The following is a 26,866-nucleotide window of genomic DNA, read 5'->3' on the forward strand; positions in this document are numbered from 1 at the left end:
ATAAACCAGAGCATTTCTGAAGACAGCCCTGCATAGGGAAGCTTTTAATGTTTGGTGCCATATTGTGTGTTAATTTGTTGGAAGCCGCCCAGAGTGGCTAGGGTAACTCACTCAGATGGGTGCAGCATATCCATAAATTACTATTATCCTTATTATTATTAATTTTCTCCGGTACAGTGAAGGATATGTGGCAATCAATATTTCCCTCGCCAGTAATGAAGAAGAAGAAGAAGAAGAGTTTGGATTTGATATCCCACCTTTCACTCCCCTTCAGGAGTCTCAAAGCGGCTAACATTCTCCTTTCCCTTCCTCCCCCACAACAAACACTCTGTGAGGCTGAGAGACTTCAGAGAAGTGTGACTGGCCCAAGGTCACCCAGCAGCTGCATGTGGAGGAGCGGAGCCTCGAACCCGGTTCCCCAGATTACAAGACTACCGCTCTTAACCACTACACCACACTGAGTTTTATGAGGAGGGCTTCAGTTGTCTTAAGAGTGCCATAGCATCATTTAGAATAATATAGGTAAAGGTAAAGGGACCCCTGACCATTAGGTCCAGTCACGGACGACTCTAGAGTTGCGGCGCTCATCTCGCTTTACTGGCCGAGGGAGCCAGCGTACAGCTTCCAGGTCATGTGGCCAGCATGACTAAGCCGCTTCTGGCGAACCAGAGCAGCACACAGAAACGCCGTTTGCCTTCCCGCTGGAGCGGTACCTATTTATCTACTTGCACTTTGACGTGCTTTCGAACTGCTAGTTTGGGAGGAGCAGGGACTGAGCAACGGGAGCTCACCCCGTCGCGGGGATTCGAACCGCTGACCTTCTGATCGCCAAGTCCTAGGCTCTGTGGTTTAACCCACAGCGCCACCCGCGTCCCTAGAAGAATATAAATCCCACAATAAATAAGCAGGCGAATAAGTATTTTAAGAAAGGTATGAAAAGTGGTGAGATATTCTTTCCCTTACTTTCCAGGTGGCTTTCTAGATTATCCTACAATTTCCTTTGCCCAGCTAACTTTGAGCCTGGCATCAGTGGTGTAGCGTGGGTTGTCAGCACCCGGGGCAAGGCGAGTAATTTGCGCCCCCTAACCTTTACCCCCAGATGTTGCGCCTGGTGCGGCCGGCCCCCCCTGCACCCCCCACACTACGCCACTGCCAGGCATTGACAACTGGGCAGGAGGCAGCCATATTGTGTTAAGCCATGCGCTGGCGTCCAGGTCAAGGGAAGCCATAGTCCCATTCTATTCTGCCTTGGTCAGACCCCGCACCAGTTCTGGGTGCCACAACAGAAGGAAACCAAGCATTATGAGGAGTGCTTGAAGGATCTGGATATGTTTAGCCTGGGGTTGGGGAGGAGACTGAGAGGAGATAGGCTAGCCATTTCCCAATATCTCATGGGCTGTCATGGATCTGTCATGGAGCATGGATCTAGTTTGTTTTTCCCCTGCTCTCCCCGCATCAGTGGCAAAAAAGGAGATTCCAACGAGGGAGAAAAGCGGGATCGATCAACCCGGCGCGCGCGGGGTTGGACTAGATGACCCTCGGGGATCCCTCCGAACGGCGCGATCCCACCCCACGCGAAAAGCGCCGGATCCAGCGAGACCCTGCGCGGCCGCGGAGACACGCCGGGTAGATTCCCAGGCCGGGGGGGGGGGGTTTGAAGCAGCCGCCGCAGCCGCAGGAGGCGGAGCTGGATCCGGAGGGGCCTGGTCGCCGGCCGCCCTCCGCTCTCCGCCTACTCCTCAGCCTCCGCCGCCGCGCCACACGCAGAAGGCGAGGGATCCGCGATGGACGCCGCCACCGCGGGCAGCAAGGAGCGGGAGGCCGCGCATCTCCTGGCAGAGGCCGAGAAGAGGGTGAAGTCCTCGCACTCCTTCCTCAGGGGCCTCTTCGGGTGAGAGCGGGCGAGGGGATCGGGGCCTGGAAGGAAGGGATCCTTCCTCGCGGGGACCCGCCGCTCGCTTTTAGGCCGCGCTGGGTCGATCCGCGTCTGTGGGCGATGGATCTAGAAGATCTAGGCAGTACGGGTCTAGAGGAGAGCCGAGGGGCAACGGATCTCCCTCTTCCCCTTCGCGACCGAGTGACCGTCGACCAGATCCCGCTTTTCTCCCTCGGGTTGCGCGAAGTGGGCAGGGATGGATCCTGACCCGTCGCCAGGATGGATTTCTGCCATAGCTGTCAACTTTTCCCTTTTCTTGCGAGGAATCCTATTCGGAATAAGGGGATTTCCCTTAAAAAAAAGGGAAACGTTGACAGCTATGATTTCTGCCCACCTGCCTGTCTCTACACAGACAGATGAGGAGGAGGAGTAATAATCATAATAGTAATGAATAATACTTTTTTTTTGTGGGCATCATCCTGGCACTCCAAAGGCCATGGAATGGCAGAGGCTGTGACATGGCAATGTCTATAAGGCAAGGGCAGATTGCAGAGGAGCATCGAAGGCTTAGCTGGGAACAATTCCTGTTTAATTCAGCAGGACTTAAGGTAGTTTGGGTCTGCCTTAATGACTTAGCAGAGGTGTGGCGGCATCATCGCCCTCCGTGTTTCAATATGAATCCGCACATGGGATGATGTCCTCAGTTGGCAGGTGTGGGTACAGTAGGGAGCGAATAAACTGCAAAACCCCACAAAATCCACCCTGGGATCTGCGAGGGAAGGGTGGTATACAAATTTAATGAATCATCATCATCGGCTCAAATGGAATATAGCACTGTAGGGACCACAGGGTGTGTGTGTGTGTGTGTGTGTGATCTAATCTAGTGTTTCCCAACCTTTTTCCAACCGTGGACCCCTTCTGAGCTTGTTTCCTTACTGTGGCCCCCCCATGGGCGTAACCAAGGGGGGCAGCTGCTCCCCCATTAATTAAAAATCAATACATATTGAAATATACTTGGAGTCGAGTGTGAATATCATGCTCTTTATTCAGCTCATAGTAGCAATAAATGAAACTTTCCCCAAACCGTCTAGCTATATATACATTATTTACACAATGGGCCCTGCGTGATTGGCTAATTCTGGGCTGCTCCTGTAGGCCAATCAGGTTGTGGATTCACTTCACCCAGGAGCCTGATTGGTTGCTCCTGCAGGCCAATCAGGTTGCTGATTCACTTCCACCTAGAGCTGGATTGGGTGGCTCCTGCGGACCAATCAGACTGCTGCATTCTGGATCCTATTGTTCTAGGATTCAGCTCAGTATGTAACACATATCAATACAAATCTGAGGTTCTGCTGCCCCCTAACAAAAGCCTGCCCCCTAACCAGATGATCCCGTGTGGATTTTACCCCGTGCATTGCAGAGCCTGGCCAATGGTGCTGATGGGCCCTGATCCCTAGGCACTGGGGTGGATTGCACCCGGCGCCTTGCAGAGACAGGCCCAGGTTACCACCGGGCCCAACTCTGGCTGCAGCAACAAGCATTTCGGGCTCACCCAGCCCTACCCATTGCTACCCTATTAGTGCCCTTACCTGATGTGGAGGTTCTGAATCACAGGCTCTACTGGTTAAAACAGGAGCTGATCGCCCTTTCCTGCTGGAAATAAACCTGGACTACTCCAAGAAAGGACGTGGGTGGCGCTGTGGGTTAAACCACAGAGCCTAGGGCTTGCTGATCAGAAGGTCAGCTGTTTGAATCCCCGCGACGGGGTGAGCTCCCGTTGCTCGGTCCCTGCTCCTGCCAACCTAGCAGTTCGAAAGCACGTCAAAGTGCAAGTAGATAAATAGGTACCGCTCCGGCGGGAAGGTAAACGGTGTTTCCGTTCGCTGCTCTGGTTCTCCAGAAGCGGCTTAGTCATGCTGGCCACATGACCCGGAAGCTGTATGCTGGCTCCCTCAGCCAATAGAGCAAGATGAGCACCACAACCCCAGAGTCAGGCACGACTGGACCTAATGGCCAGGGGCCCCTTTATCTTACTCCAAGAAAGTACACATGGTGAAAAGGATCGCTAGGCCATGGGTAGGCAAACTAAGACCCGGGACCCGGAGCCGGCCCAATCGCCTTCTCTCTTTTAAAAATTTATTATTATTATTAATTTTATTAAATAATACAAGTATGTCAAAGAAAGAGACAAATTTCAAACATATGCATATAAACACAATCATGCACACATTGTAGAACAATATTGAGAAAACAAGAAAAGAAACAAAGAAAAAAAAATAGAAACTAGAAAGAAATGTTCCGTAAACAACAATCTCAAATTTGCACTTACACACAAACATGCATTTCCATGCCACAAAATACAAATCTTGATTAAAATATTTTAAAAGACTTCCACCGCCTGCACCACACGTCTTTTATACCTAGTTCACCTTAACCTCTGTTCTTCACATCCTTCTTATAGATTTTTCCCTAATCTATTACTTTATATTCTTTATAGTCTTCACAAAGTTAGTCTAAACACAACCAAATTTTTGTAGTTGAGCCCTGGCTATGCAAATATTCATTTAAACAACCCCACTGTTTCTGTACCATAGTTTTGGGTTTTCGACTTATTAAGTCCGTCAATTTGGCTAACTCCAGGTACTCACATAATTTACCCAGCCATCGCCTTCTCAATCCAACCCGCGGATGGTCTGGGAATCAGTGTGTTTTTACATAAGTAGAATGTGTGCTTTTATTTAAAATGCATCTCTGGGTTATTTGTGGGGCACAGGAATTTGTTCATTTCCCCCCCCCCCATATAGTTTGGCCTCCCACAAGGTATGAGGGACAGTGGACCGGCCCTCTGCTGAAAAAATTTGCTGACCCCCGTGCTAGGTCCTGGTGGGCAATCCCCGCTTGGGATTGGCCAAGTGGATAGCCAGCTAATCAGGATTTTTAAAAATTAAATTATAGTTTCCTTCACTTCTCACTTTCTTCTGTGCCCCCCAGCCTTATGCTGTGCCCCCCCCATTTATGCATTTTTCACCCGTGGCCCCCTTGGAATATCCTGCACCCCCCGATTGGGAAACAATGATCTAGTCTAACTGCCTGCAATGCAAGAGTCTGATGTTTGCTACTTCATCTGTTTTTCTGAGGTTTTTACGAGGGCATAGTGCTGAAAATCATTTTGCTGTTCTGTGACCTCTTCTTCTTACTGAGATATTTGGTGATGCACCTTGTAGCACCTGATTTCTACATTACATCAGGCAAACCTTGAAGAAGTTCTTCTCAGATTATTGGTTAATTAGCAATCATGCATCTGATTCCGCTAATCCGTTAATTCAAATGGATATCTCATTTTGTTCTTAAAGAGATTAGATCCTCAGTTTGTGCCAAGTTTGTTAAAGCAACTGGATTTACGAACGCCTGCTCTCTAGGAAAGGAGGTGAATATTACAGAGAAAATATGTGCTCTGGTCTCGTCAAATCAGTTTGGGTCCTTACAGTTGACCTTGAGTTCTAAAAACAATTGGTGATCTTTCTTTTTTTTTAATCTTGCATGTTGTGGGTCCGAGGTTCCATGGCTAGGAAGCCATGGCTGTTTTTATGTTACATTTTGCTGTCACGAGCATTTATGATGACATTATTTCAAGGGAACACTGTGTTCATAAGACTTCTTGATATCAGTCCATCATAATAATTCCCTTCCAATATTTCTTCAGCAAATGAGCTGTCAAGTGTAACCGGATTTTTGCCAATAGATAACTACAGAACTGATTTAACTTTTTCCTTTCTGTTTATATTTAGGAAGATAATTGTTTTATTGTCTTCTTTTTTTTAATAAGAGGTGTAAGAAAGATAGTTGTAGAAACTCACCCTTTTATTTCTTTTCTGCTTTTAAAAAGTCTGCACAGAGTTACAGTATCAGAACATAAGAACATACTAAACTACCTTATAGCAAGGCAGACCAATAGTCTGTATTGTCAACACTCACACACAGCAGCTCTCTCAAGTTTCAGACTGGGGAATTTTACCAACCCTACCTAGAAATATAGGGATGCGGGTGGCGTTGTGGGTTAAACCACAGAGCCTGGGACTTGCTGATCAGAAGGTTGGTGGTTTGAATCCCCGCAACGCGGTGAGATCTTGTTGCTCGGTCCCTGCTCCTGCCAACCTAGCAGTTCAAAAGCACGTCAAAGTGCAAGTAGATAAATAGGTACCGCTCCAGCGGGAAGGTAAATGGCATTTCCGTGCGCTGCTCTGGTTCGCCAGAAGCAGCTTAGTCATGCTGGCCACATGACCCAGAAGCTGTACACCGGCTCCCTCGGCCAGTAAATCGAGATGAGTGCCGCAATCCCAGAGTCGGCCACGACTCGACCTAATGGTCAGGGGTCCCTTTACCTTTACCTAGAAATATTGGGGTTTGAAGCTAGGGTCCTCTTCATACAAAGCAGATGCACTGTTGCTCAGTTTTGGGCCTTCCCCAACACATTGAAGATATGTGGATATGGTTATAGCCCTCTTTTTTGGCTTCTGGCAGATGATGACATAATTTAGTCTCCAAACTCTTCTCTCTAGACAGGACTTGGGGACTGGCTGACAGTGCAGATGCTAACTAACAGAAGCAGCTCTTCATTTATCTGTAGACTCTTATTACTCATTAATTTACAGCAGACATCTCCAAACTCGGCCCTCCAGATGTTTTGGGACTACAACTCCCATCATCCCTAGCTAACAGGACCAATGGTCAGGGATGATGGGAATTGTAGTCCCAAAACATCTGGAGGGCCGAATTTGGGCATGCCTGTTTTACAGTGTTGGCTACCTCTGGAATACAATGACTCAATTTTTGCATAAATTGATTATATTGTTTTCCTACCTCTTTTACTTTTAACATAGCATTATACTATTAAGAAGTTCAACCATGTAGGCCAAATCCAATATTAATTTGTTCTAGCCATAAATAATGGTTGAATGGACCACAGTTAGTAAATATATTACATTTCTATATTGTCTGGAAGTATGATATCCTTTACATATCCCACTAGGGTAACTAAAGGGTCCACTGGTTATTCAAAACCTGATTTTTTTCCTATAAAAATAATTTATTATAGAAAGCCTGATTCATTTAGGGCAAGTCTGGAATGCATGAAGAATATTCAATCTGTTCAAGCTGCATCTGCAACATTTATTTTCTACATTTGACTCATCTTATGTGGAGTCCGGTACCATTTAAATAGCCATTTCTAATAATTTTTTGTGCATACTGTAGGATGCCTTTCCACACCCAAACTCACATTTCTTGTGCCATAATTTGCGTAAGGTTTTTAGCCACTAATCTGAGCCTCATAATGCCTAGATCAGCTGTGATTTTATATACTTGGCTCAAGATTTTTACAGCTGGCTTGCTAGAAATCATTACCCTGAAATTTGTAGAGTTGCGCAGTGAGCTTCGGAGAGTTACTAATGAATAAGTTACTAATTATATGTTGTACGTGAAAGTATTGACCTAAGGGAATACAATCACTACCTGTTTCTTCAACAGTTTCCCTATAACTCCTCATTGGTACAATTTTGATATAGTTTTCTAATTGCAGTTAACCCATTTCTGCATATTTCTCAAGATGCTTTCGTCTTCTAGCTCTTTGTTATATTGGATTGCTGAGAAAGCTGGCAGACCAGGACTTAATCTACTACTGTAGAAACACCAAATTTTAAACCAGCTACTAAAGCACATGTTTGCTAGAAAATTACCCATGTCCTTACTGTTCCAATGCCATAGGTTGTCGTTTAGTCATTTAGTCGTGTCTGACTCTTTGTGACCCTCTGGACCAGAGCACGCCAGGCACTCCTGTCTTCCACTGCCTCCCACCGTTTGGTCAACTCATGGTGGTAGCATGAGTTATTTCATTATGTGAAATAATGGTATAATGGAACCATAACTCATCAAAATACATTTTTGGCATTAACCCGTACACACACACAGAGAGAGAGAGACTGGTATGTCCACAGCAAAAGATACACCACGAGAGTCAAGGTGGAATAGCAGTTAAAGTGACAGAATAGGCCCTGGGAGACGAGGCTTCAAGGGCTAAATGTGGTCAGGACCACGGACAGCTCTCTGTGGTGGCTCAATACAAGGTCAAAGCATCAGTGTCCTTAGAGCAGTGGTTCTCAACCTGTGGGTCCCCAGATGTTGTTGGACTACAACTCCCATCATCCCTGAGCTCTGGCCTTGCTAGCTAGGGGTGATGGGAGTTGTAGTCCAACAACATCTGGGGACCCACAGGTTGAGAAAGGCTGCCTTGGAGGGTTGCTTCGGGACTGCTGCAGCTGTGTGCATATCTCAAGTTTCATTTCCTCAGAGCAAAGTTACCTACGCTGAAAGGGCCCATATGCTGTTTTGAAGTCTGAAGCTCTGGTAGGACTGAGAAGCCTCTTGTTGCCCATGGATGAGGTAGAGCAGCAGTGCAAAGGACTCTTCCAAGCTGCAGGTAAAGGGACCCCTGACCAATAGGTCCAGTCGTGACCGAGTCTGGAGTTGCGGCGCTTGTCTCACTTTATTGGCCGAGGGAGCCAGCATAAAGCTTCCGGGTCATGTGGCCAGCATGAATTAGCCGCTTCTGGCGAACCAGAGCAGCGCACGGAAACACTGTTTACCTTCCCGCCGCAGCAGTACCTATTTATCTACTTGCACTTGGACATGCTTTCGAACTGCTTGGTTGGCAGGAGCAGGGACTGAGCAACGGGAGCTCACCCCATCATGGGGATTCGAACCACCAACCTTCTGATCGGCAAGTCCTAGGCTCTGTGGTTTAACCCACAGCACCACCCGCGTTCCTAAGCTGCAGATAGTTCTGGGATAAGTCCTCTGGGCCTGAGAGCTGCCTCCTTTGTGGGAGAAGCTAGAGGTGTATCTGGATTCCAGAGCTATCCTTTGAAAGTTTTATTTGGTGGTGGGGTTAATTCATTTGGAGGCTGTTTCCTTGGATGATCTCTGAATCTTCATTGATTCCTAATTCTTCATTGGAAGATCCCTCATCATTGGACCCCTCCTCTGATAGTGGTGTCTGGGTCACATTAGTAAAAATGCCCATATCTCTCTGTTGTCTTCAGGCTTTCATTGTGCAAGGCAGAGCATTCATTGTGCAGAGAACTACCAAGGACTCACAGTTGTGTAATGTAAACCATTTATGTCATGGAATCAGATTGAGGCTTCCCTTTCATACCTAGTTGTTTCCTAGCATTAGAAATATCTGCCTCCTTCCAATTCCTTTTCTCTTTCTGTCGTCCCCCCCCCCAGAGGAAATTCAAAGGTAGAAGAAGCATGTGAAATGTATACCAGAGCTGCAAATATGTTCAAGATAGCCAAAAACTGGAATGGTATGTATGGAAATGTTTTCTTCCTTTGCAGAAGGAGAAGGCCAATGGATAGTTGTAGAGCTCCCATATAACCTTATGATGCCCCATAGATATATGGGGTAATTTATTCCAGCTGTTTGATCAGAATTAACATTCCTTAATTCCACATGGAAGCATGATGCAGCCATTCCCCTTTGGCTGATAGCCTAAGTCATGGTTTGCTTGCATTGAATTTTTAAAGCCACTCATCTCTGTGTATGCTAGATAATGACTCTGCTGTTTGTTGATGATTCATTCTCTTTTCCCAAGACGAAATGGAGGTGATTCAGAAGCCCTTACTTTCCCTTGCTTTCAGCCCAGCCCTTGATTGGTTCAGAACTCATTATTTCTGGATAAGTTAATTTCTCAGAAACTTGTGGAGGGATTGGCTGCACACTAGTACAATTCATTTAAGCTATCAATGTGTCTTGTTTTCCCTTATTGCCTTTTGCATGTCATCTATAAACAGATGCCTTCTCCGCATTGGTCCTCCAGCCGTCATTTTTACCCTAGAGTTGTATATTCAATCAATCATCAATCTTTATTACGGTCCAGAGACCCAACAAATTGCTACAAAGCAATACACAATTCATACAGCCTAGCTCCAGGTTAAACAAGCATTTTGTTCATAATATAGGGATCATTGGTTCTTGCAATCACCGATAAAAACTTTGCCACTGCTAATGTTCTAGCATTTGTCCGGTCTTCCAATAGGAACCTGACATAGTGAGCCTCTGATTTTCCCCTGGAAAGGTACCAGCAAGGGTAATATCAGTTCAGCCCTGGCTTGCTCATATTTTGCACAGTGCAACAAAATATGTTTTATGGAATCGATGTCTTGAGCACACGAGCAAAGTCTGACCTGATAGGGAACTCCTCTCAACCTACCATCCAACACTGCAGAAGGAAAGACGTTTAGTCTGGCTTTGGTGAAAAGCCTTCGATAGTTCAGTACTATCAGGTTTTAAATGTAAGATGTTAACTTAAAGACATGCCCATATTGTACGCTTCTCAGCCTTTTTGCTAAGATCAAGTGTAGTTGTGTACTTAAAATATAGCATAATTTCAAATGTTTCCCTTTCTTCTACACCTTTCTCACGGTCTTTGTGTATGCATAGTGTATTTCTAGCTGGAACAATTGCATTGTTACAGAGGATTTATTTGTGATAATTAAAACTCCTTTAAAAGTATGGCAGGGGTGGGGAGCCTGTGGCTTTCTAGATCATGAGTAGGCAAACTAAGGCTGGATCCGGCCCAATTGCCTTCTAAATCCAGCCCACGGATGGTCCAGGAATCAGCATGTTTTTACATGAGTGCAATGTGTCCTTTTATTTAAAATGCATCTCTGGGTTATTTGTGGGGCATAGGAATTCGTTCTTTTTTCAAAATATAGTCCGGCCCCCCACAAGGTCTGAGGGACAGTGGACCAGCCCCCTGCTGAAAAAGTTTGCTGACCCCTGGATGTTGTTGGACTTTAAGTCCCATCAGTCCCAGTCAGGAAAGGCCCATGGTCAGGGACGATGGAGCTTTCAGTCCAGCCACATCTGGAGGGCCAGAGGTTTCCCACCCCTGAAGAACATAAGAACATCTTGCACTTTGTAATTTATTCAGAGACAGATCCAGAACAGAGAAAATTACAACAATCATTGCAAGCTGTCCTTCAGAAACATCTGCACTCTTCCAAGCTAGAGCAAATAATAGGTTATCTTTCAGTGTGAGCCTGAATTCTGTACTTATAAAGGAAAATATTTTTTGGGGGGGTATGTGGGAGAGATCATTGTCCTTTTTGTCATTCAAATGGCTTCTTATAACAGTGTCTAGAGATCATGTGATTTGGGGACTGTTTCTTTTCCAGCTGCAGGAAATGCATTTTGTCAGGCAGCCAAACTCCACATGCAACTACAGAGTAAACATGATTCAGCAACCTGTTTTGTAGACGCAGGCAATGCTTTCAAAAAGGCAGATCCCCAAGGTAAGATGCATATTGTGCATAGTGCAACTGTCTAGGTTGGTATTTACCTATGTTGAATGAGGCATTTAGGTAGGACAATTACTTATAAAGCTCTACGGTTTGTAGCTTGGAGATTTTTCTAAGCCAAGGCAGCCAAATGAAACTGTACTCTCCTGAGAAGAATGTATCATCATGAGCAGTCCTGAAAGGTCCCATGGGAAACTTGGAATAAATGTAGTGTTAGGTCCATTTCACACAATTGTTTTATGTGCAGTGGGGTCAGTGATAATTGTGGGATATGAATGGGTTTGTTGAATGACATATAGCTGACTTTTAAGGATACTGAAAAGTATGTAAGGCTCCAGTCCTATACATATTTACCTGGGAGTAAGCCCCATTGAACTTAATGTGGTTTGCTTCTGAGTAGACGTGCATAGGGTTTATTGCACGTATATTGTGCTAGGTTGCATAATAAAACATTAATCCTTCCAAACTGTTTCCCCCCTTAAAGAATAGTGAAAAATAATACGATATCTTGATATCTGTTTTTAAAAAATAAATCTTAATCTTTTCCCCAAACAAAATCTGCCTAAACATTTGCTAATCAATGACAGTTTTTTCCCCTGACTGTTCATGTCATTTTAAAGGTTTTACTAACACCCAAGCTATGTGTATTCCAGCTAAGATTATCCATGCTCATGTGGATATTTACATGCATAGATCCTGGCTTATATTAAAGGTCCTATATGTGATGGGAAGAGAATGAATGAGTCTTAGGTTTGTTGCAATAGTACACACACACACATGTGTGTGTGTCACGTATGCAAGGGCCTGTATGAATTGACTATGCCTTAATTCAGTTTGAAGACGCAAATATTGCAGCCTACAAATGTTTTATTGTGTTTTTAATATTCTGTTGGGAGCCGCCCAGAGTGGGCGGGATATAAGTAATAAATTATTATTAGTAGTATTACAAATTAGGACTGGGACGGCTGGGAGTACAGCAGTAGATGGCGCCAGAGTCAATTACAGGCTGAGCCAGCTACTGTATTTTTTGCTCTATAAGACGCACCAGACTATAAAATGCACCTAGTTTTGGGAGGAGGAAAACAAGAAAAAAATATTCTGAATCCCAGAAGCCAGAACAGCAAGAGAGATCGCTGCGCAGTGCTGCCTCTTGCTGTTCTGGCTTCTGGGATAGCAGCGCAGCCTGTGTACGCTCTATAAGATGCACACACATTTCCCCTTACTTTTTAGGAGGGAAAAAGTGCGTCTTACAGAGCGAAAAATATGGTAATTCTAGTTTTGCCCCTTCCTCCTCCCTGCTGCATTATACAAGGGAAAAGTGAGACTAAGGAGGAGAAAAATGAAAGCCCATGTTGCTTCATCAACTGATTATAAGAAGGCAGGCAGGTGGGGGCTGACTGAGGGCAAACTGAAATTGGTGGGGCCATTTGCCTCTTTACCATAATGGCACAACTTCTATTGTATATGAGTGCTGGGGCGCATATATTGAACATGTGTCCATGTTCTCTTCATCGGAGGTTGCTGGTGTCTTTGTCAGTCAGTTCCCTCAGTGGAAGTATATGGAGAAGCTCTTGAGGATGGGAGACTTCCAGTAATTACCGTATTTTTCGCCCCATAGGGTGCACCGGCCCATAAGGTGCACCTAGTTTTTTGGGGGGGAAATAAAGAAAAAAAATTATTCCCCCCCCCCCAGGTGCGGGGCTGGGGCAGGGGAAGCCCGAGCCTCCCCCGACCCCAGCCCCCAGAACAGGCTGCTATCCGCAAGCCGTGGGAGAGCTGCGCGAAGTCACGCAGCTCTCCCACGGCTTGCGGACAGCTTCCTGAAGCCTGGAGAGCGAGAGGGGTCGGTGCGCACTGACCCCTCTCGCTCTCCAAGCTTCAGCGAAAGCCTGCATTCGCCCCATAGGACGCACACACATTTTGGAGGGGGAAAAGTGCATCCTATAGGGCGAAAAATACTTTATGTCAGAGCACCTGTGCTCAAAAGGGATCTCTGGCAAGGGGCATCTTATGCATACGTCAGAGGGTGAATCGCTATTAGAATTTAAGAATGACCGAGGTTCCGAACGCTGAGTCTAATGATCTGAGCAAGCTAGTTTCTTGTACTTGTGAAATATACCATGTTTGAATGACTGAGCTGATTTTATTCATTATCTCCCCCTAAAATGCATACGGTACAGAGGCTATCAACTGCTTAAATGCTGCCATCGATATTTACACAGACATGGTAAGAAACCCTAGGTGTTAGGGTTGGGATTCCTGTTCGTGACCGTGCAGATTGGTGTTAACTCTTTGGTTCAGCTGTCTTTGTGGTTGGCGTTGAAAAGAGAATAATTAGGTTAACTGCTTCTCTTCCTAGGGCCGATTTACTATTGCGGCCAAGCATCACATTACCATTGCGGAGATTTATGAGTCTGAGCTTGTGGACATTGAAAAGGTATGCCCATTAAGTTACTGAGTCCCTTGTGTACATGTTAAGACACTGTCAGAATAGTCTGAAAATATTTAGATTGCAACCCTCTGCACACTTCTCTGAGCACAGACATAGTCCAGCAAGCCACACAGAATACTCTTCTTGTTGTTAACCGTATTTTTCACCCCATAGGGCACACCTAGTTTTTTTTTGGGGGGGGGATAAAGAAAAAAAAAAAATTTCCCCCCCAGGCGCAGGGCTGGGGCGGGGGAAGCCCGAGCTTCCCCCAACCCCAGCCCCCAGAACAGGCTGCTATCCGCAAGCCGTGGGAGCCTGGCGGTAAGTCGCGCCGGTCTCCCCCAGGCTTGCGGATATCTGCCCGAAGTCGCACAGCTCTCCCACGGCTTGCCGAGAGCTGCACGAAGCTCGAAGCATGGGGCGCACTGAGCTCAGTGCGCCCCAGGCTTCAGGATGCAGGCAGCTCTCCGCAAACCGTGAGAGAGCTGCGCAACTTCACACCGGGCTTGCAAGGCTTGCGGATAGCTTCCTGAAGCCTGGAGAGCGAGAGAGGTCGGTGCACACCGACCCCTCTCGCTCTCCAGGCTTCAGTGAAAGCCTTCATTCGCCCCATAGGACGCACACACATTTCCCCTTCATTTTTGGAGGGGGGAAAGTGCGTCCTATAGGGCGAAAAATACAGTAGTTGTTTAGTCGTGTCCGACTCTTCGTGACCCCATGGAGCAGAGCACGCCAGGCACTCCTGCCTTCCCCTGCCTCCCGCAGTTTGGTCAAACTCATGCTGGTAGCTTCGAGAACACTGTCCAACCATCTCGTCCTCTGTAACCCCCTTCTCCTTGTGCCCTCCATCTTTCCCAACATCAGGGTCTTTCCCAGGAAGTCTTCTCTTCTCATGAGGTGCCAAAGTATTGGAGCCTCAGCTTCAGGATCTGTCCTTCCAGTGAGCACTCAGGGCTGATTTCCTTCAGAATGGATAGGTTTGATCTTCTTGCAGTCCATGGGACTCTCAAGAGTCTCCTCTAGCACCACAGAATACTCATAGCTTGCTCAAATGGTGGCAGCGGTAGTGGGAAGTATACAAGAAGATATTTTCAGATGAAGAGGAATCCTTTTAGCAAAGGCAATAAAAGTACATTAGAAATACAGCCACTCCACCTATGACGCTGTTTTATTTTATGTCCTTTTCCTAGTTTGAAATTTGGTTTTGTTTTCTTCAGTGTTGCATAAGTTATGGAAAGCCACTGTTTTGCTTTCTTTAGGCTATTGCCCATTATGAACAGGCTGCAGATTACTACAAAGGGGAAGAATCCAACAGGTAAGTTTTCATAAAATAGCTACTCTTAGTGTTCAGTGTAGAAATCTAGATTACAGTCGTACCTTGGTTCTCGAACGCCTTGTTTTTTGTTTTGTTTTTAAACTTTTTAAATTCAAAATTAAAACAAAACATATTATCCAGAAACATATCATCCTTATCCCCCCCATTTTTCCTCCTTCCCCCCACCCTCCCACACAAAACCCACCCACCCCCACCCCCCGACTTCCCTCAGTTCCAGTCTTTGATTTCTTTAAAAATGCTGTTTTCTGCATGCTACACAGTTGTATATATCCTCAAACTATTTAGCTAATTATTATCAATAAAAAGTTTGTGAATGTTTATTCAAAGCCAGCCAAGGAGTCCAGTTCACTTTGTTGCGTCTTCAGACACTTTGTAAAGGGTTCCCATTCATCTTTAAATTCACAGTTATCCTTGTCCCATAGCTTGTATGTCAGTTTTGCCAGTTCTGCATAGTCCATCAATTTTTCTTGCCATGATTCTTTAGTTGGGGTTTCTTCAGTCTTCCATCCTTCTGCTATTAAAACTCTCGCAGCCATTGTTGTCGCATACATGAAAATGTTTTTCAGCTTTTTTGGCAGATCTTTCCCTACAATCCCTAACAAAAATGCTTCAGGTTTTTAAACAAATGTTAAATGGAACATTTTCTTCAATTCGTTGTATATCATTTCCCAAATTTTTAAAATTACCTTACAATCCCACCACATATGATAAAATGTCCCCTCCTTTTCCTTACACTGCCAACATATATTTGAACTTGTTTCGTACATTTTCCCTAACTGCACTGGAGTTGTGTACCATCTGTACATCATCTTCATGCAATTCTACTTCAATAGGGAAGGTTCTCAAACGTCTTGTGACTCGACGTTTTGGCTCCCGAATGCCACAAACCCGGAAGTGAGTGTTCCGGTTTGCAAGAACCAAGGCACGACTATACTTCTGTTTTGGCTTTTCTTTTGACGCTATAAAATGGCATTCTCTCTTTCCCATGCTGTAAGGTGCAACATAACATCCAAATCCTAAAAATAGCTTTTGTGGATTGGCATTTTGCTTGCCCAGCTGCCAACTTCAGTATCAACACCCCAGATTCCTATTGATGTGATGACAGTTGGAAGTTGGCCAGGGATGGGGACTCTGTGCCCTTCCAAATGCAGTTGGACTACAACTCCCATCATCCCCAGACCATTGGTCAAGGATGATTGGATTTGTAGTCCAACTGCATCTGGAGGACCACAGGTTTCCCTTGATATAGATATATCATATGATGACTGAACACCAGTGTTCTTCCATCTGTATGCATGGGGTCAAATAATTTCCTAAGGAGTTGAAGCTTCTTCATCAGTCGTACGTTGCTCCATTTTGCATTTGTTTAGAAATCCTTACTTCTGTGCAATTCAGCTAATTCTACCTCTTGCTTCTAGTTCTGCTAACAAATGTCTGCTGAAGGTGGCTGGGTATGCTGCTCAGTTAGAGCAATATCAGAAGGCAATTGAACTCTTTGAACAGGTAGGTTCGCCACATTCAATGTCACAAAAGGGAGAGAATAAATCATAGGCATACAATCCAAAGGATTCCTGCTCATTTCTTAACAAGTTACTGATCCCCAGGAGGACCTCTCCACTTATTCCATGATTATTAAGCTTACTCAGGAGTTGTCAGAAGTTTTATGAAAGTCTTACGTACAGAATGTCAACTGGATCACCTCTGTTTATATGCTTATTGGCACTTTCAAAGAAATAGAAAGGGTTAGTGAGGCGGGACTTACTCTTGCAGAAGCCATGCTGCTGGTTCTGCTTTAGCAAGAACTGCTGTTTTACATGCTTGGGAATTCTGTTTTTAACCAGTTTTCCTGTGATAGACGTTAAACTAATTGGCCTGTTAAGGTTAATCGGCCTTAAAATGAAACAAAATGTAAGTGTTGATCTTCAAAAACCACATCAAATAACCACCCCACCCGCAGAAGAACGAATAGCAAAAATAAATGACCCAAAATTGGACCATTAGTGCTGCCCAAAGGCCCAGAAGAGTACAAATGTCTTTGTATGGTTCCAGGAGGCTGACAGAGTCTGTGCCAGGCCACCTCAGTATTTATGAGTTCCCACGTACTTTCCCCAATGGGATCACTTCCAGGGGCTTTCATAGAACCGTGGAGTTGGAAGGGACCACAGGATCAATCTTTTGCCCAACATGGGGCTGAAACCCACAGCCCTGAGATTAAGAGTCTCATGCTCTGCTGACAAGCTCAGTACCCAAACAACACTGGATCATCATTACTGATGCTATTGTGTTGCACAGTACTGTACTGATAATACGACTCTTTGCATATAAAATATAGTTCGCTATTTGTGGTAGAGTGAAATGTGTTGTGAAATTGAAATAATATTTTAAAACTAATGTATTATTATTATTAAGGGACGTGGGGGGCGCTGTGGGTTAAACCACAGAGCCTAGGACTTGCCGATCAGAAGGTCGGCAGTTCGAATCCCCACGATGGGGTGAGCTCCCGTTGCTCGGTCCCTGCTCCTGCCAACCTAGCAGTTTGAAAGCACGTCAAAGGTACCGCTCCGGCGGGAAGGTAAATGGCGTTTCCGTGTGCTGCTCTGGTTTGCCAGAAGTGGCTTAGTCATGCTGGCCACATGACCCGGAAGCTGTACGCCAGCTCCCTCGGCCAATAAAGCGATGAGCACCACAACCCCAGAGTTGGTCACGACTGGACCTAATGGTCAGGGCTCCCTTTACCTATTGTTGTTGTTGTTGTTGTTGTTGTTATAAACAAAGTGAAGTCTGGAGTTTTGTGACAACAAAATGCTGGCATTTCAAATACAATGACAGGGAATCACAAGGGACTGGATGATATAATAGCGTTTTGGATTTTACTGCTCCCAATTGGGCTAAATGTCTGTTTGCTCTCTTTAGGTTGGAACAAGCACCATGGATAATCCATTACTCAAGCACAGTGCAAAAGATTACTTCTTTAAAGCTGCTCTGTGTCACTTTATAGTTGATGAGTTGAATGCTAAGGTTAGTGCAGCTCACTAAGTACCATTGTTGTATAGGCCAAGATGCACCCTCGTTTGTACAAAGAATGTACAGAATCAGTTGACTAAAGTTAAACCATCAATACCATCTGCTCATACTGCTGTTCTTTCTGCAATGACAAGAGATCACTGTACAAGCCCTACTTGAATGTTATTTTCTGTGCTTGCTTATGGTAATCTGAGACTATGAGGCAAGAAGAGTCATCACAATTGCCTTGTGTTTTCTTGCCTTAAACCTTTGATGGCAATCACATATGTCTAAAGCCAGTCCTGTTTGTTTGAAGTATGGAGGTGTAGTTTCAGGTTCGAGATAAAACAGGTGTAAGTTTGTAACACAGGACTGTCCTATTTATAAATACCAAATACAAGTGCCTCTCACCATACCCTTTCATATTCTAAATGCATTTCTCCAAATGTGCTAAGTAATTTTAATTTTTTTCAACCCTTGCATTGTGATCCATCTCCAAGAAATAGTTTCTGGTAGGTTTAAGGGCTAAACTAGATGATATGCAGGAAACCTGCCTGTCTCGATGAAATAGGAAGCTTAAAATTTGCTGCTCTCTTTCAGCTTGCTCTGGAGAAGTATGAAGAAATGTTCCCGGCCTTCTCAGATTCAAGGGAGTGTAAACTATTGAAAGTAGGTGAAACTGCATGCGTTTGAACGGGTTAAAAATAGAAAAGCGTTGCTGGATTTCCTCTTGTAGCACTCTGATTCTCACATGGAGATTGCCAGATTCCCAACATCTGAATAAAGGAAATATGAAGCCTGCAAACAGAGGGAAAGAATGGCAATTGCCATATACCGTATTTTTCGCTCTATAGGACGCACCCGACCATAGGACGCACCTTGTTTTAGAGGGGGAGAACAAGAAAAAAAAATCTCCCCCTCTCTGCTCAGCATCCCTTCAGTGAAGCGGCAGGAAAAACGGAGCCCCTTCCATTTCTCCTCCCGCTTGGCTGAAGGGGCGCTGCGCAGCTCTCCCTCTCTGCTGAAGCTGGGAGAGTCTTGCTCTCCTGGTTTCAGCAAAAGGAACCCGAAGCCTTTAGAGTGCAGCGTGAGGTCCCACTGTGCTCCAAAGGCTTCAGGTGCGCACCGACCCCTCTCGCTCTCCAGGCTTCAGCGAAAGCAACGCGTAGCCTCCAGAGCGCGGAGGGAGCGCTCCCTCTGCGCTTTGGAGGCTTCGCGTTGCTATCGCTGAAGCCAAGGAGCCTGCATTCGCTCCATAGGATGCGCACACATTTCCCCTTAATTTTTGGAGGGGAAAAGGTCCGTCCTATAGAGCGAAAAATACGGTACATATAATCACTTCTGGTGGGATTTGAAGATGTGCTGTACCGGTTGTTGTTAATAAGTGATAATCAGGGTGGGAGGGGGTGCAATGCTGTTGAACTACAACTCCCACCATTACTGACCATTGGCCAGGCGGGCTGGGGCTGATGGGAGTTGTAGTCCCATTTTGATCTGGCAGGCTAAAGATTCCCCACCCCAGCCTCAGAAAGAGGGAGAGGGGTCTGTGTTTATCCTCCTCCTCACTTCTGTGCTTCCTTTGGCTCTGGAGAAGCTCTGGAGATCTTTCCTCCTCGCTCCTTTTGAATAAACCCACCACATTTGCTAGCCTCAAAAATGATTTTGCTAGCCTACTAGGGACTTCTTCCAGTGGCCTGCAACATTTCTGTGCTGGGTGCAAAGAAGGGGCTTCCCCTTCCCTGCCTGCTTGTTTCCTATGGCTTCAAGGGCTTAAATACTAGGCCTTGTAAACAGATCTCCAAGCTACATTCATTTCCTCTTCCACTCTGATACTCACAAGTAGACCTTTGTTTATCAGTGTGGCGTTCGTACGGAGCCCCCGGTCATCTCACAGACTATTGACCCATACACCACTAATCCACTGCCACCAACCAGGTCCTCCCCAGTAAAATCACTTCAGCCTCAGTCAGGTTCTCAATAAATAAAGAAGAGTGTATTTTATTTCAGACACAAACAAACTTTAACGGCATTCCAAACGTTGGTGCTCTTTACTTTCTTAGTCTTATTTTCCTCTCTCTATCTCTTCTACCTCTTCTCACTCAAGAACCCACTGCCCTAACTGTCTCTCTATTACCAACTGCTTCTTCAACTGCCTTTCCCAACCAGTCAACCCAGTAAAACCCACCAACAACTCCCAACAACAACTCACTCAAACCTCGGGGCTAAGCCCTTTTATACACAGGTAGGCTCCGCCTCTGGCTTTCCTATTGGTCTATATTTTTAACCCTATCTCTCCCCCCGTTCAAACATTTTCTAAATGAACGGGCAAACGCCACAATCAGTATTCCCTTTCCTCGCACACAAGCTTATTATAGGCTCTGCTCCTGATCGGGTACCACTTCAGTCCACATTTTTGATAGTCTTGTGTTCACCCAACCCCTTCTTCACCTCATCCCTTGACTCTCCCCCCCAACATCATCTTTCTGAGCCACTGCTCAGGAAGAGAATATGTTTTGCATGCAGAAGGTTTTGAGGTTCAGTCCCTGGAATTTCCAGGTAGGCTGGGAAAGACTCATGTCTGAAACCATGGAGGAGGCACTCTGAGCAGGACTAGAGATGCGAAGGTCTAGAAAGAAGAAATGATAGTTTTGGGAACTATAGGGACTACCCAAACTGCATAGAAATTCATTCATCTATGCGACTACGGCGGCAAGAATGTTATTTGCCCCCAAATGGAAAGAAGTCTCAATGAAAGAAGAATGGATACAAAAACTTATGGAATACGCAGAAATGGCGAAACTTACTGGAAAAATAAGAAATCAAGCTAACAAACTTTTTATAAAAAAATGGAAATGGTTTATTGAATATTTACAAACAAACTGTAAACAGATAAGTTGGCAGGATTATTGTAATAACCTGCAGCTTGATAAGAGTGTACATTTAAAGTAGATGAATAAATGATTAAGTTAAGTTAATTTGGAATATGCAGAAAATATAAAAAATAAATTTAAGGAACTGCAGAAAGAGGGGGGAAAGAAGTCGAGCATCGAAATGTTAAATTGATTGTAAAATTATTGAAATCTATAAAATTGAAAATCATAAGTAAAAATTTAAAAAAACAAAAAACTGGGAAGGACACAATTCTCCCTCCCCCCATATTTCCGTCTTTCCCCTATTTGTTTCTGGAAAATTGAGGGGGGGGGAATACTTGGATTTTTTTCCTTTCAAATTTTCTGGGTTTCCCCCAAGGCCTTTACATTTGTAGTTGGTACTGTGCTAGATCACCCAAAGTTCTGATGCAGAACAAGACAGCTTTCTTTCCCTGACATAGATAGACCTAGTTCCTAGGGATGGGGACAACAGCACCATGTAAATATTTTCTGACACTTCAACTTCCCACATGTCTCTGCCTGACTATGAGGTCACAATCGCTGTGATGATGGGTGCTTATGCAGGCACCCCTTGCAGCCCTTCAAATCCAGCATAGTCTTGGGATAAACAGCTGTGTATATACAGTGGTACCTCAGGTTACATATGCTTCAGGTTACATACGCTTCAGGTTACAGACTCCGCTAACCCAGAAATAGTGCTTCAGGTTAAGAACTTCACTTCAGGATAAGAACAGAAATCGTGCTCTGGTGGCGCAGTGGCAGCAGGAGGCCCCATTAGCTAAAGTGGTGCTTCAGGTTAAGAACAGTTTCAGGTTAAGTACGGACCTCTGGAACGAATTAAGTACTTAACCCGAGGTACCACTGTAACAGGTTATTGCTAAATTGAAGGGATACATTACCTGGTAGTTTTTAAAACGCCTTCAAGTTGCGAAAGGCCTCTTTCAGTTTTACAGAGCGCAAACAGGATTACTTAACAAGTCCGTCTTCCTTGAGAGATGCAGTAACATTGTCACTTCTGCTGTTTAATCTGTTCATGTCATCCTGCTAGAAATTACTGGAAGCTCACGAGGAACAAAACTGTGAAGCTTACACTGAAGCGGTAAGTAGACTTCTGTTTTACTTGGACACAGGGCAGGTTTCATAGGGCCAACTTTTTAAAAAAGTAAAATAGCCAGCACTATTGTAACCACAGCACATTTGAAGCAACAGAGACACAGAGTTGGTTCCAGATTAACAGTACAATCTTAGGCAGTCACTTCAGTTACCAGCACACCATACATTTAAAGCACACGGCTTTTCACCAGAGTATCCTGGGAACTGTAGCTTGTTAAGGGTGCTTGGAAATTATAGCTCTCTGAGGTGTAAAATACAGATCTTGGGGGAAGCAGTGCTCTTTTAAATGTATTGTGTGGATGTGCATTTTCAGGTAATTGTATAGCAGACATGTCCAACGCATTGATTGTGATCGACTGGTCAGTTGCTGGATTGATTTCTGTCGATCACAAGCCAAGAGAGAAAATAATAATAATAATAATAATAACAATAATAATAATAATAATAATATAAATAAACAAATAAACAAACAAACAAACAAACAAATAAATAAATAAATAAATAAATAAATAAATAAATAAATTTTATTTATACCCCACCCTCCCCAGCCAAGGCCAGGCTCAGGGCAGCTAACAAGCAATAATAAAACAAGTTGAATGACTACAACTTAAAAACAAGATTAAAATACATCAAAATGCAGCCTCATCACAGGAGGAGGGGAAGGAAATCAAACTGACTCCAAGCCAAAGGCCAGGCGGAACAACTCTGTCTTACAGGCCCTGCAGAAAGAAATCAGTTCCCGCAGGGCCCTGGTCTCATGAGGCAGAGCGTTCCACCAAGCTGGAGCCAGTGTTGAAAAGGCCCTGGGTCTGGTTGAGGCTAATCTAACTTCCTTAGGGCCCGGGACCACTAGGGTGTTGCTATTTATGGACCTTAAGGTCCTCTGTGGGGCATACCAGGAGAGGCGGTCCCGTAATAATAATAATAATAATAATAATAATAATAATAATAATTTATTTATACCCCGCCCATCTGGCTGGGCCTCCCCAGCCACTCTGGGCGGCTTCCATAGAAAGCAAAAATACAATAAAATATCACACGTTAAAAACTTCCCTGAACAGGGCTGCCTTAAGATGTCTTCTGAATGTCAGGTAGTTGTTAATCGCTTTGACATCTGCTGGAAGGGTGTTCCACAGGGCGGGCGCCACTACTGAGAAGGCCCTCTGCCTGGTTCCCTGTAGCTTTACTTCTCGCAATGAGGGAACCGCCAGAAGGCCCTCGGCGCTAGACCTCAGCGTCTGGGCAGAATGATGGGGGTGGAGACGCTCCTTCAGGTATACTGGACCGAGGCCGTTTAGGGCTTTAAAGGTCAGCACCAACACTTTGAATTGTGCTCGGAAACGTACTGGGAGCCAATGTAGGTCTTTCAAGACCGGTGTTATATGGTCTCGGCGGCCGCCCCCAGTCACCAGTCTAGCTGCCGCATTCTGGATTAGTTGTAGTTTCCGAGTCACCTTCAAAGGTAGCCCCACGTAGAGTGCATTGCAGTAGTCCAAGCGGGAGATAACCAGAGCATGCACCACTCTGGCGAGACAGTCCGCAGGCAGATAGGGTCTCAGCCTACGTACCAGATGGAGCTGGTAAACAGCTGCCCTGGACACAGATTTGACCTGTGCCTCCATGGACAGCTGTGAGTCCAAAATGACTCCCAGGCTGCGCACCTGGTCCTTCAGGGGCACGGTTACCCCATTCAGGACCAGGGAATTCTCCACACCTGCCCGCCTCCTGTCCCCCAAAAACAGCACTTCTGTCTTGTCAGGATTCAACCTCAATCTGTTAGCCGCCATCCATCCTCCAACCGCCTCCAGACACTCACACAGGACCTTCACCGCCTTCACTGGTTCTGATTTAAAAGAGAGGTAGAGCTGGGTATCATCCGCATACTGATGAACACCCAGCCCAAACCTCCTGATGATCTCTCCCAGCGGCTGCATGTAAATGTTGAAAAGCATGGGGGAGAGGACAGAACCCTGAGGCACCCCACACTGAGGCACCCCACACTCATCCCCCACCACCACTTTCTGAACACGGCCCAGGAGGAAGGAGCGGAACCACTGTATGACAGTGCCCCTAGCTCCCAGCCCCTCAAGACGGTCCAGAAGGATGTTATGGTCGATGGTATCAAACGCCGCTGAGAGATCCAGCAGAACTAGGAAACAGCTCTCACCTTTGTCCCTAGCCCGCCGGAGATCATCAACCAGTGCGACCAAGGCAGTTTCAGTCCCATGATGAGGCCTGAATCCCGACTGGAAGGGATCCAAATGGTCCGCTTCTTCCAGGCGTGCCTGGAGTTGTTCGGCCACCGCTCGCTCAATCACCTTGCCCAAGAATGGAAGATTTGAAACTGGGCGATAGTTGGCCATCGTGGCCGCATCTAAAGATGGTTTTTTAGGAAGCGGTAAGAAAAGCCTTCTTCAGCCTGCCCCCACAAGCCCAGCTCCTCCCCAAGGCAGCCCAAGAGAGCACAGCATGCTCCTTGCCAGCCAGAATGGCGATGGTTCCAAAGTTGGGCGTGAAACACGCACACACACAACAACAAAGGCAGAAGGAGAAGCGAGTGGGCGCAAGGTGAGAGCAGGGAGGCGCAGGCTTATGCAAACAGAGAGGCTGGGCGGGAGAGAGAGAAGCCCTGTGCACTGCCTCCTCAGAGAGAGAAAGGCCTGGTTTAGGTTTACTCGAAAGGAAGGGGTGGGTTGGATCCAGGGGAAAGGGCTTCTACAGGTTTCGTCCAGTTCTTAAGGTGGGGCTTGAAGGCTGTCAACTCTGCAGTTGAGTTTACCCAATTCCTCTTTCAAACTACAGTGGCACCTCGGGTTACATACGCTTCAGGTTACAGACTCCGCTAACCCAGAAATAGTACCTCGGGTTAAGAACTTTGCTTCAGGATGAGAACAGAAATCGCGCAGCAGTGGGAAGCCCCATTAGCTAAAGTGGTGCTTCAGGTTAAGAACAGTTTCAGGTTAAGAACGGACCTCCGGAACAAATTAAGTACTTAACCCGAGGTACCACTGTATGGGGGAAACCGGTGTGGTTGACATGTGCCCCTGACTCATTTGAAAAACGGAAAGAGTTCTGGGGTACTTTAAAGACTTAACACATCTATTATGGCACGAGCTTTTGTGAACCACAGTCTGTGCATCATGTTCTGATTATGGAGGCCCCTATCCTTAATGTAATTTTCTTTAAGTATTATAAGGTAAAGGGTAAAGGGGCCCCTGACCATTAGGTCCAGTCGTGGCCAACTCTGGGGTTGCGGCACTCATCTCGCTTTACTGGCCGAGGGAACCGGCGTGCAGCTTCTGGGTCATGTGGCCAGCATGACTAAGCCGCTTCTGGCGAACCAGAGCAGCGCACGGAAACGCCGTTTACCTTCCCGCCAGAGCGGTACCTATTTATCTACTTGCACTTTGATGTGCTTTTGAACTGCTAGGTTGGCAGGAGCAGGGACCGAGCAACGGGAGCTCACCCCGTCTCAGGGATTCGAACCGCCGACCTTCTGATCGGCAAGTCCTAAGCTCTGTGGTTTAACCCACAGCGCCACCCTCGTCCCTTTAAGTATTATAGAAACACGCAATTACAAGTATATAAAACATGTTTTTTAAAAAATATATTGATTTATAAGCAAGGTGCGGCTTCCGATTGGCTGCAGGAAACTCACTTCTGGGTTTGCGAACACTCACTTCTGGGTTTGTGGCGTTTGGGAGCCAAAACGTTCAACTCACAAGGCATTCGGGATCTACGGTACAACTGTACTTGCTTTGCTAACTGGTTATGTTACCCTCTTCTAATTAGGTTAAGGAGTTTGATTCAATATCTCGCTTGGATCAGTGGCTGACGACCATGTTGCTTCGCATTAAGAAATCCATTCAGGAAGATACTGACGGGGACCTCAAGTGAATTGTCAGTACAATTTGTGGCACGTGACATGTCTGCTGAAGTATACTGTGTTGTAGCCAAGGACCATTATGGGATACTTGGATCAATGCTTCTAGCTTAACTGACTGGTGTCTTGTTTAGTACCCTGTTCTGGCTCGTTCGGTGTAACTATGGACATGAACTATATATATTTTCAAGCCCTCGTGTTTTTGTTTCCCTTCTAAGTGCAAGACATGCGGCCTGATCTATGCATATTTACTTGCAAGTAAGACCCACTGAGATCAGCATTCCCCGCATCACTGTCCGTAGGATTTCTGCTTTACAGTGCAAGCCATCTTTACTTAGAAGGAAGCCCCCAGGCCTGTGTTCAATAGGACTTTCTCTCTCGACTTATTCATTGTGTCTTATAAATCCAGTCTGTTGACGTGAAATGCCAGCCAACTTGAAATTTAGGCACACACCGTGAGTCTCCCTCCAAGAATATGGTTATTTTTGGACAAATGAGTTCATCAACTAAAATTTATCTGGGCCCTTCAGAGATTTCTCTTGCATTAATAGACACATATTATATCAAATTGTGTTGTTTTAAGTGTGATTTCCATTCTTGCTTAGGAAATGTGGCCGAGTCACAAACGCTGAGATGACAAAATCTGTGATCCCTGCCTAATGCAATCCTATTCCTGTTGAGTCAACTCACACTGGCTTCAATGGGGTTTACTGCTTTGTAAGTACATGCAGGGATCCAAAGTGTATCTATATTAAGCCTCCTCTGGCTCAAAAACAAGCAAGAGTATGAACCATCTGGAATGCAAATTTGACCTTAGCCAAAATGATTACACGACTTACAGGGGGAACGTCTGTCTATCTGGACGACATGAACGAATCGGAAGGGTTTCTTCTAAATGTTAGTTACATAATTTGCGACTACTGACGGTGGTGCAATTCTCGAAGCGTTTGCCCTGCTCTTTCCTTGCTTCCTC

General features: G+C 45.5%; 1 protein-coding gene across 1 annotated transcript; it reads left to right on the forward strand.

Moving 5' to 3' along the window:
* Window positions 1-1,504: 1,504 nt before the first annotated feature.
* Window positions 1,505-26,083, forward strand: LOC307212585 (beta-soluble NSF attachment protein). The gene is made up of 11 exons (XM_079970094.1): window positions 1,505-1,891; window positions 9,161-9,240; window positions 11,114-11,230; window positions 13,417-13,463; window positions 13,596-13,673; window positions 14,927-14,982; window positions 16,422-16,506; window positions 17,917-18,021; window positions 18,607-18,675; window positions 21,946-21,996; window positions 25,803-26,083. The coding sequence occupies exons 1-11, from the start codon at window positions 1,785-1,787 to the stop codon at window positions 25,905-25,907; spliced, it is 900 nt and encodes a 299-aa protein (XP_079826220.1). The 5' UTR covers window positions 1,505-1,784; the 3' UTR covers window positions 25,908-26,083.
* The last annotated feature ends 783 nt before the right edge of the window (window positions 26,084-26,866 follow it).

Source organism: Podarcis cretensis, assembly GCF_951804945.1.
Source record: "Podarcis cretensis genome assembly, chromosome: 3".
Taxonomy (NCBI): domain Eukaryota; kingdom Metazoa; phylum Chordata; class Lepidosauria; order Squamata; family Lacertidae; genus Podarcis; species Podarcis cretensis.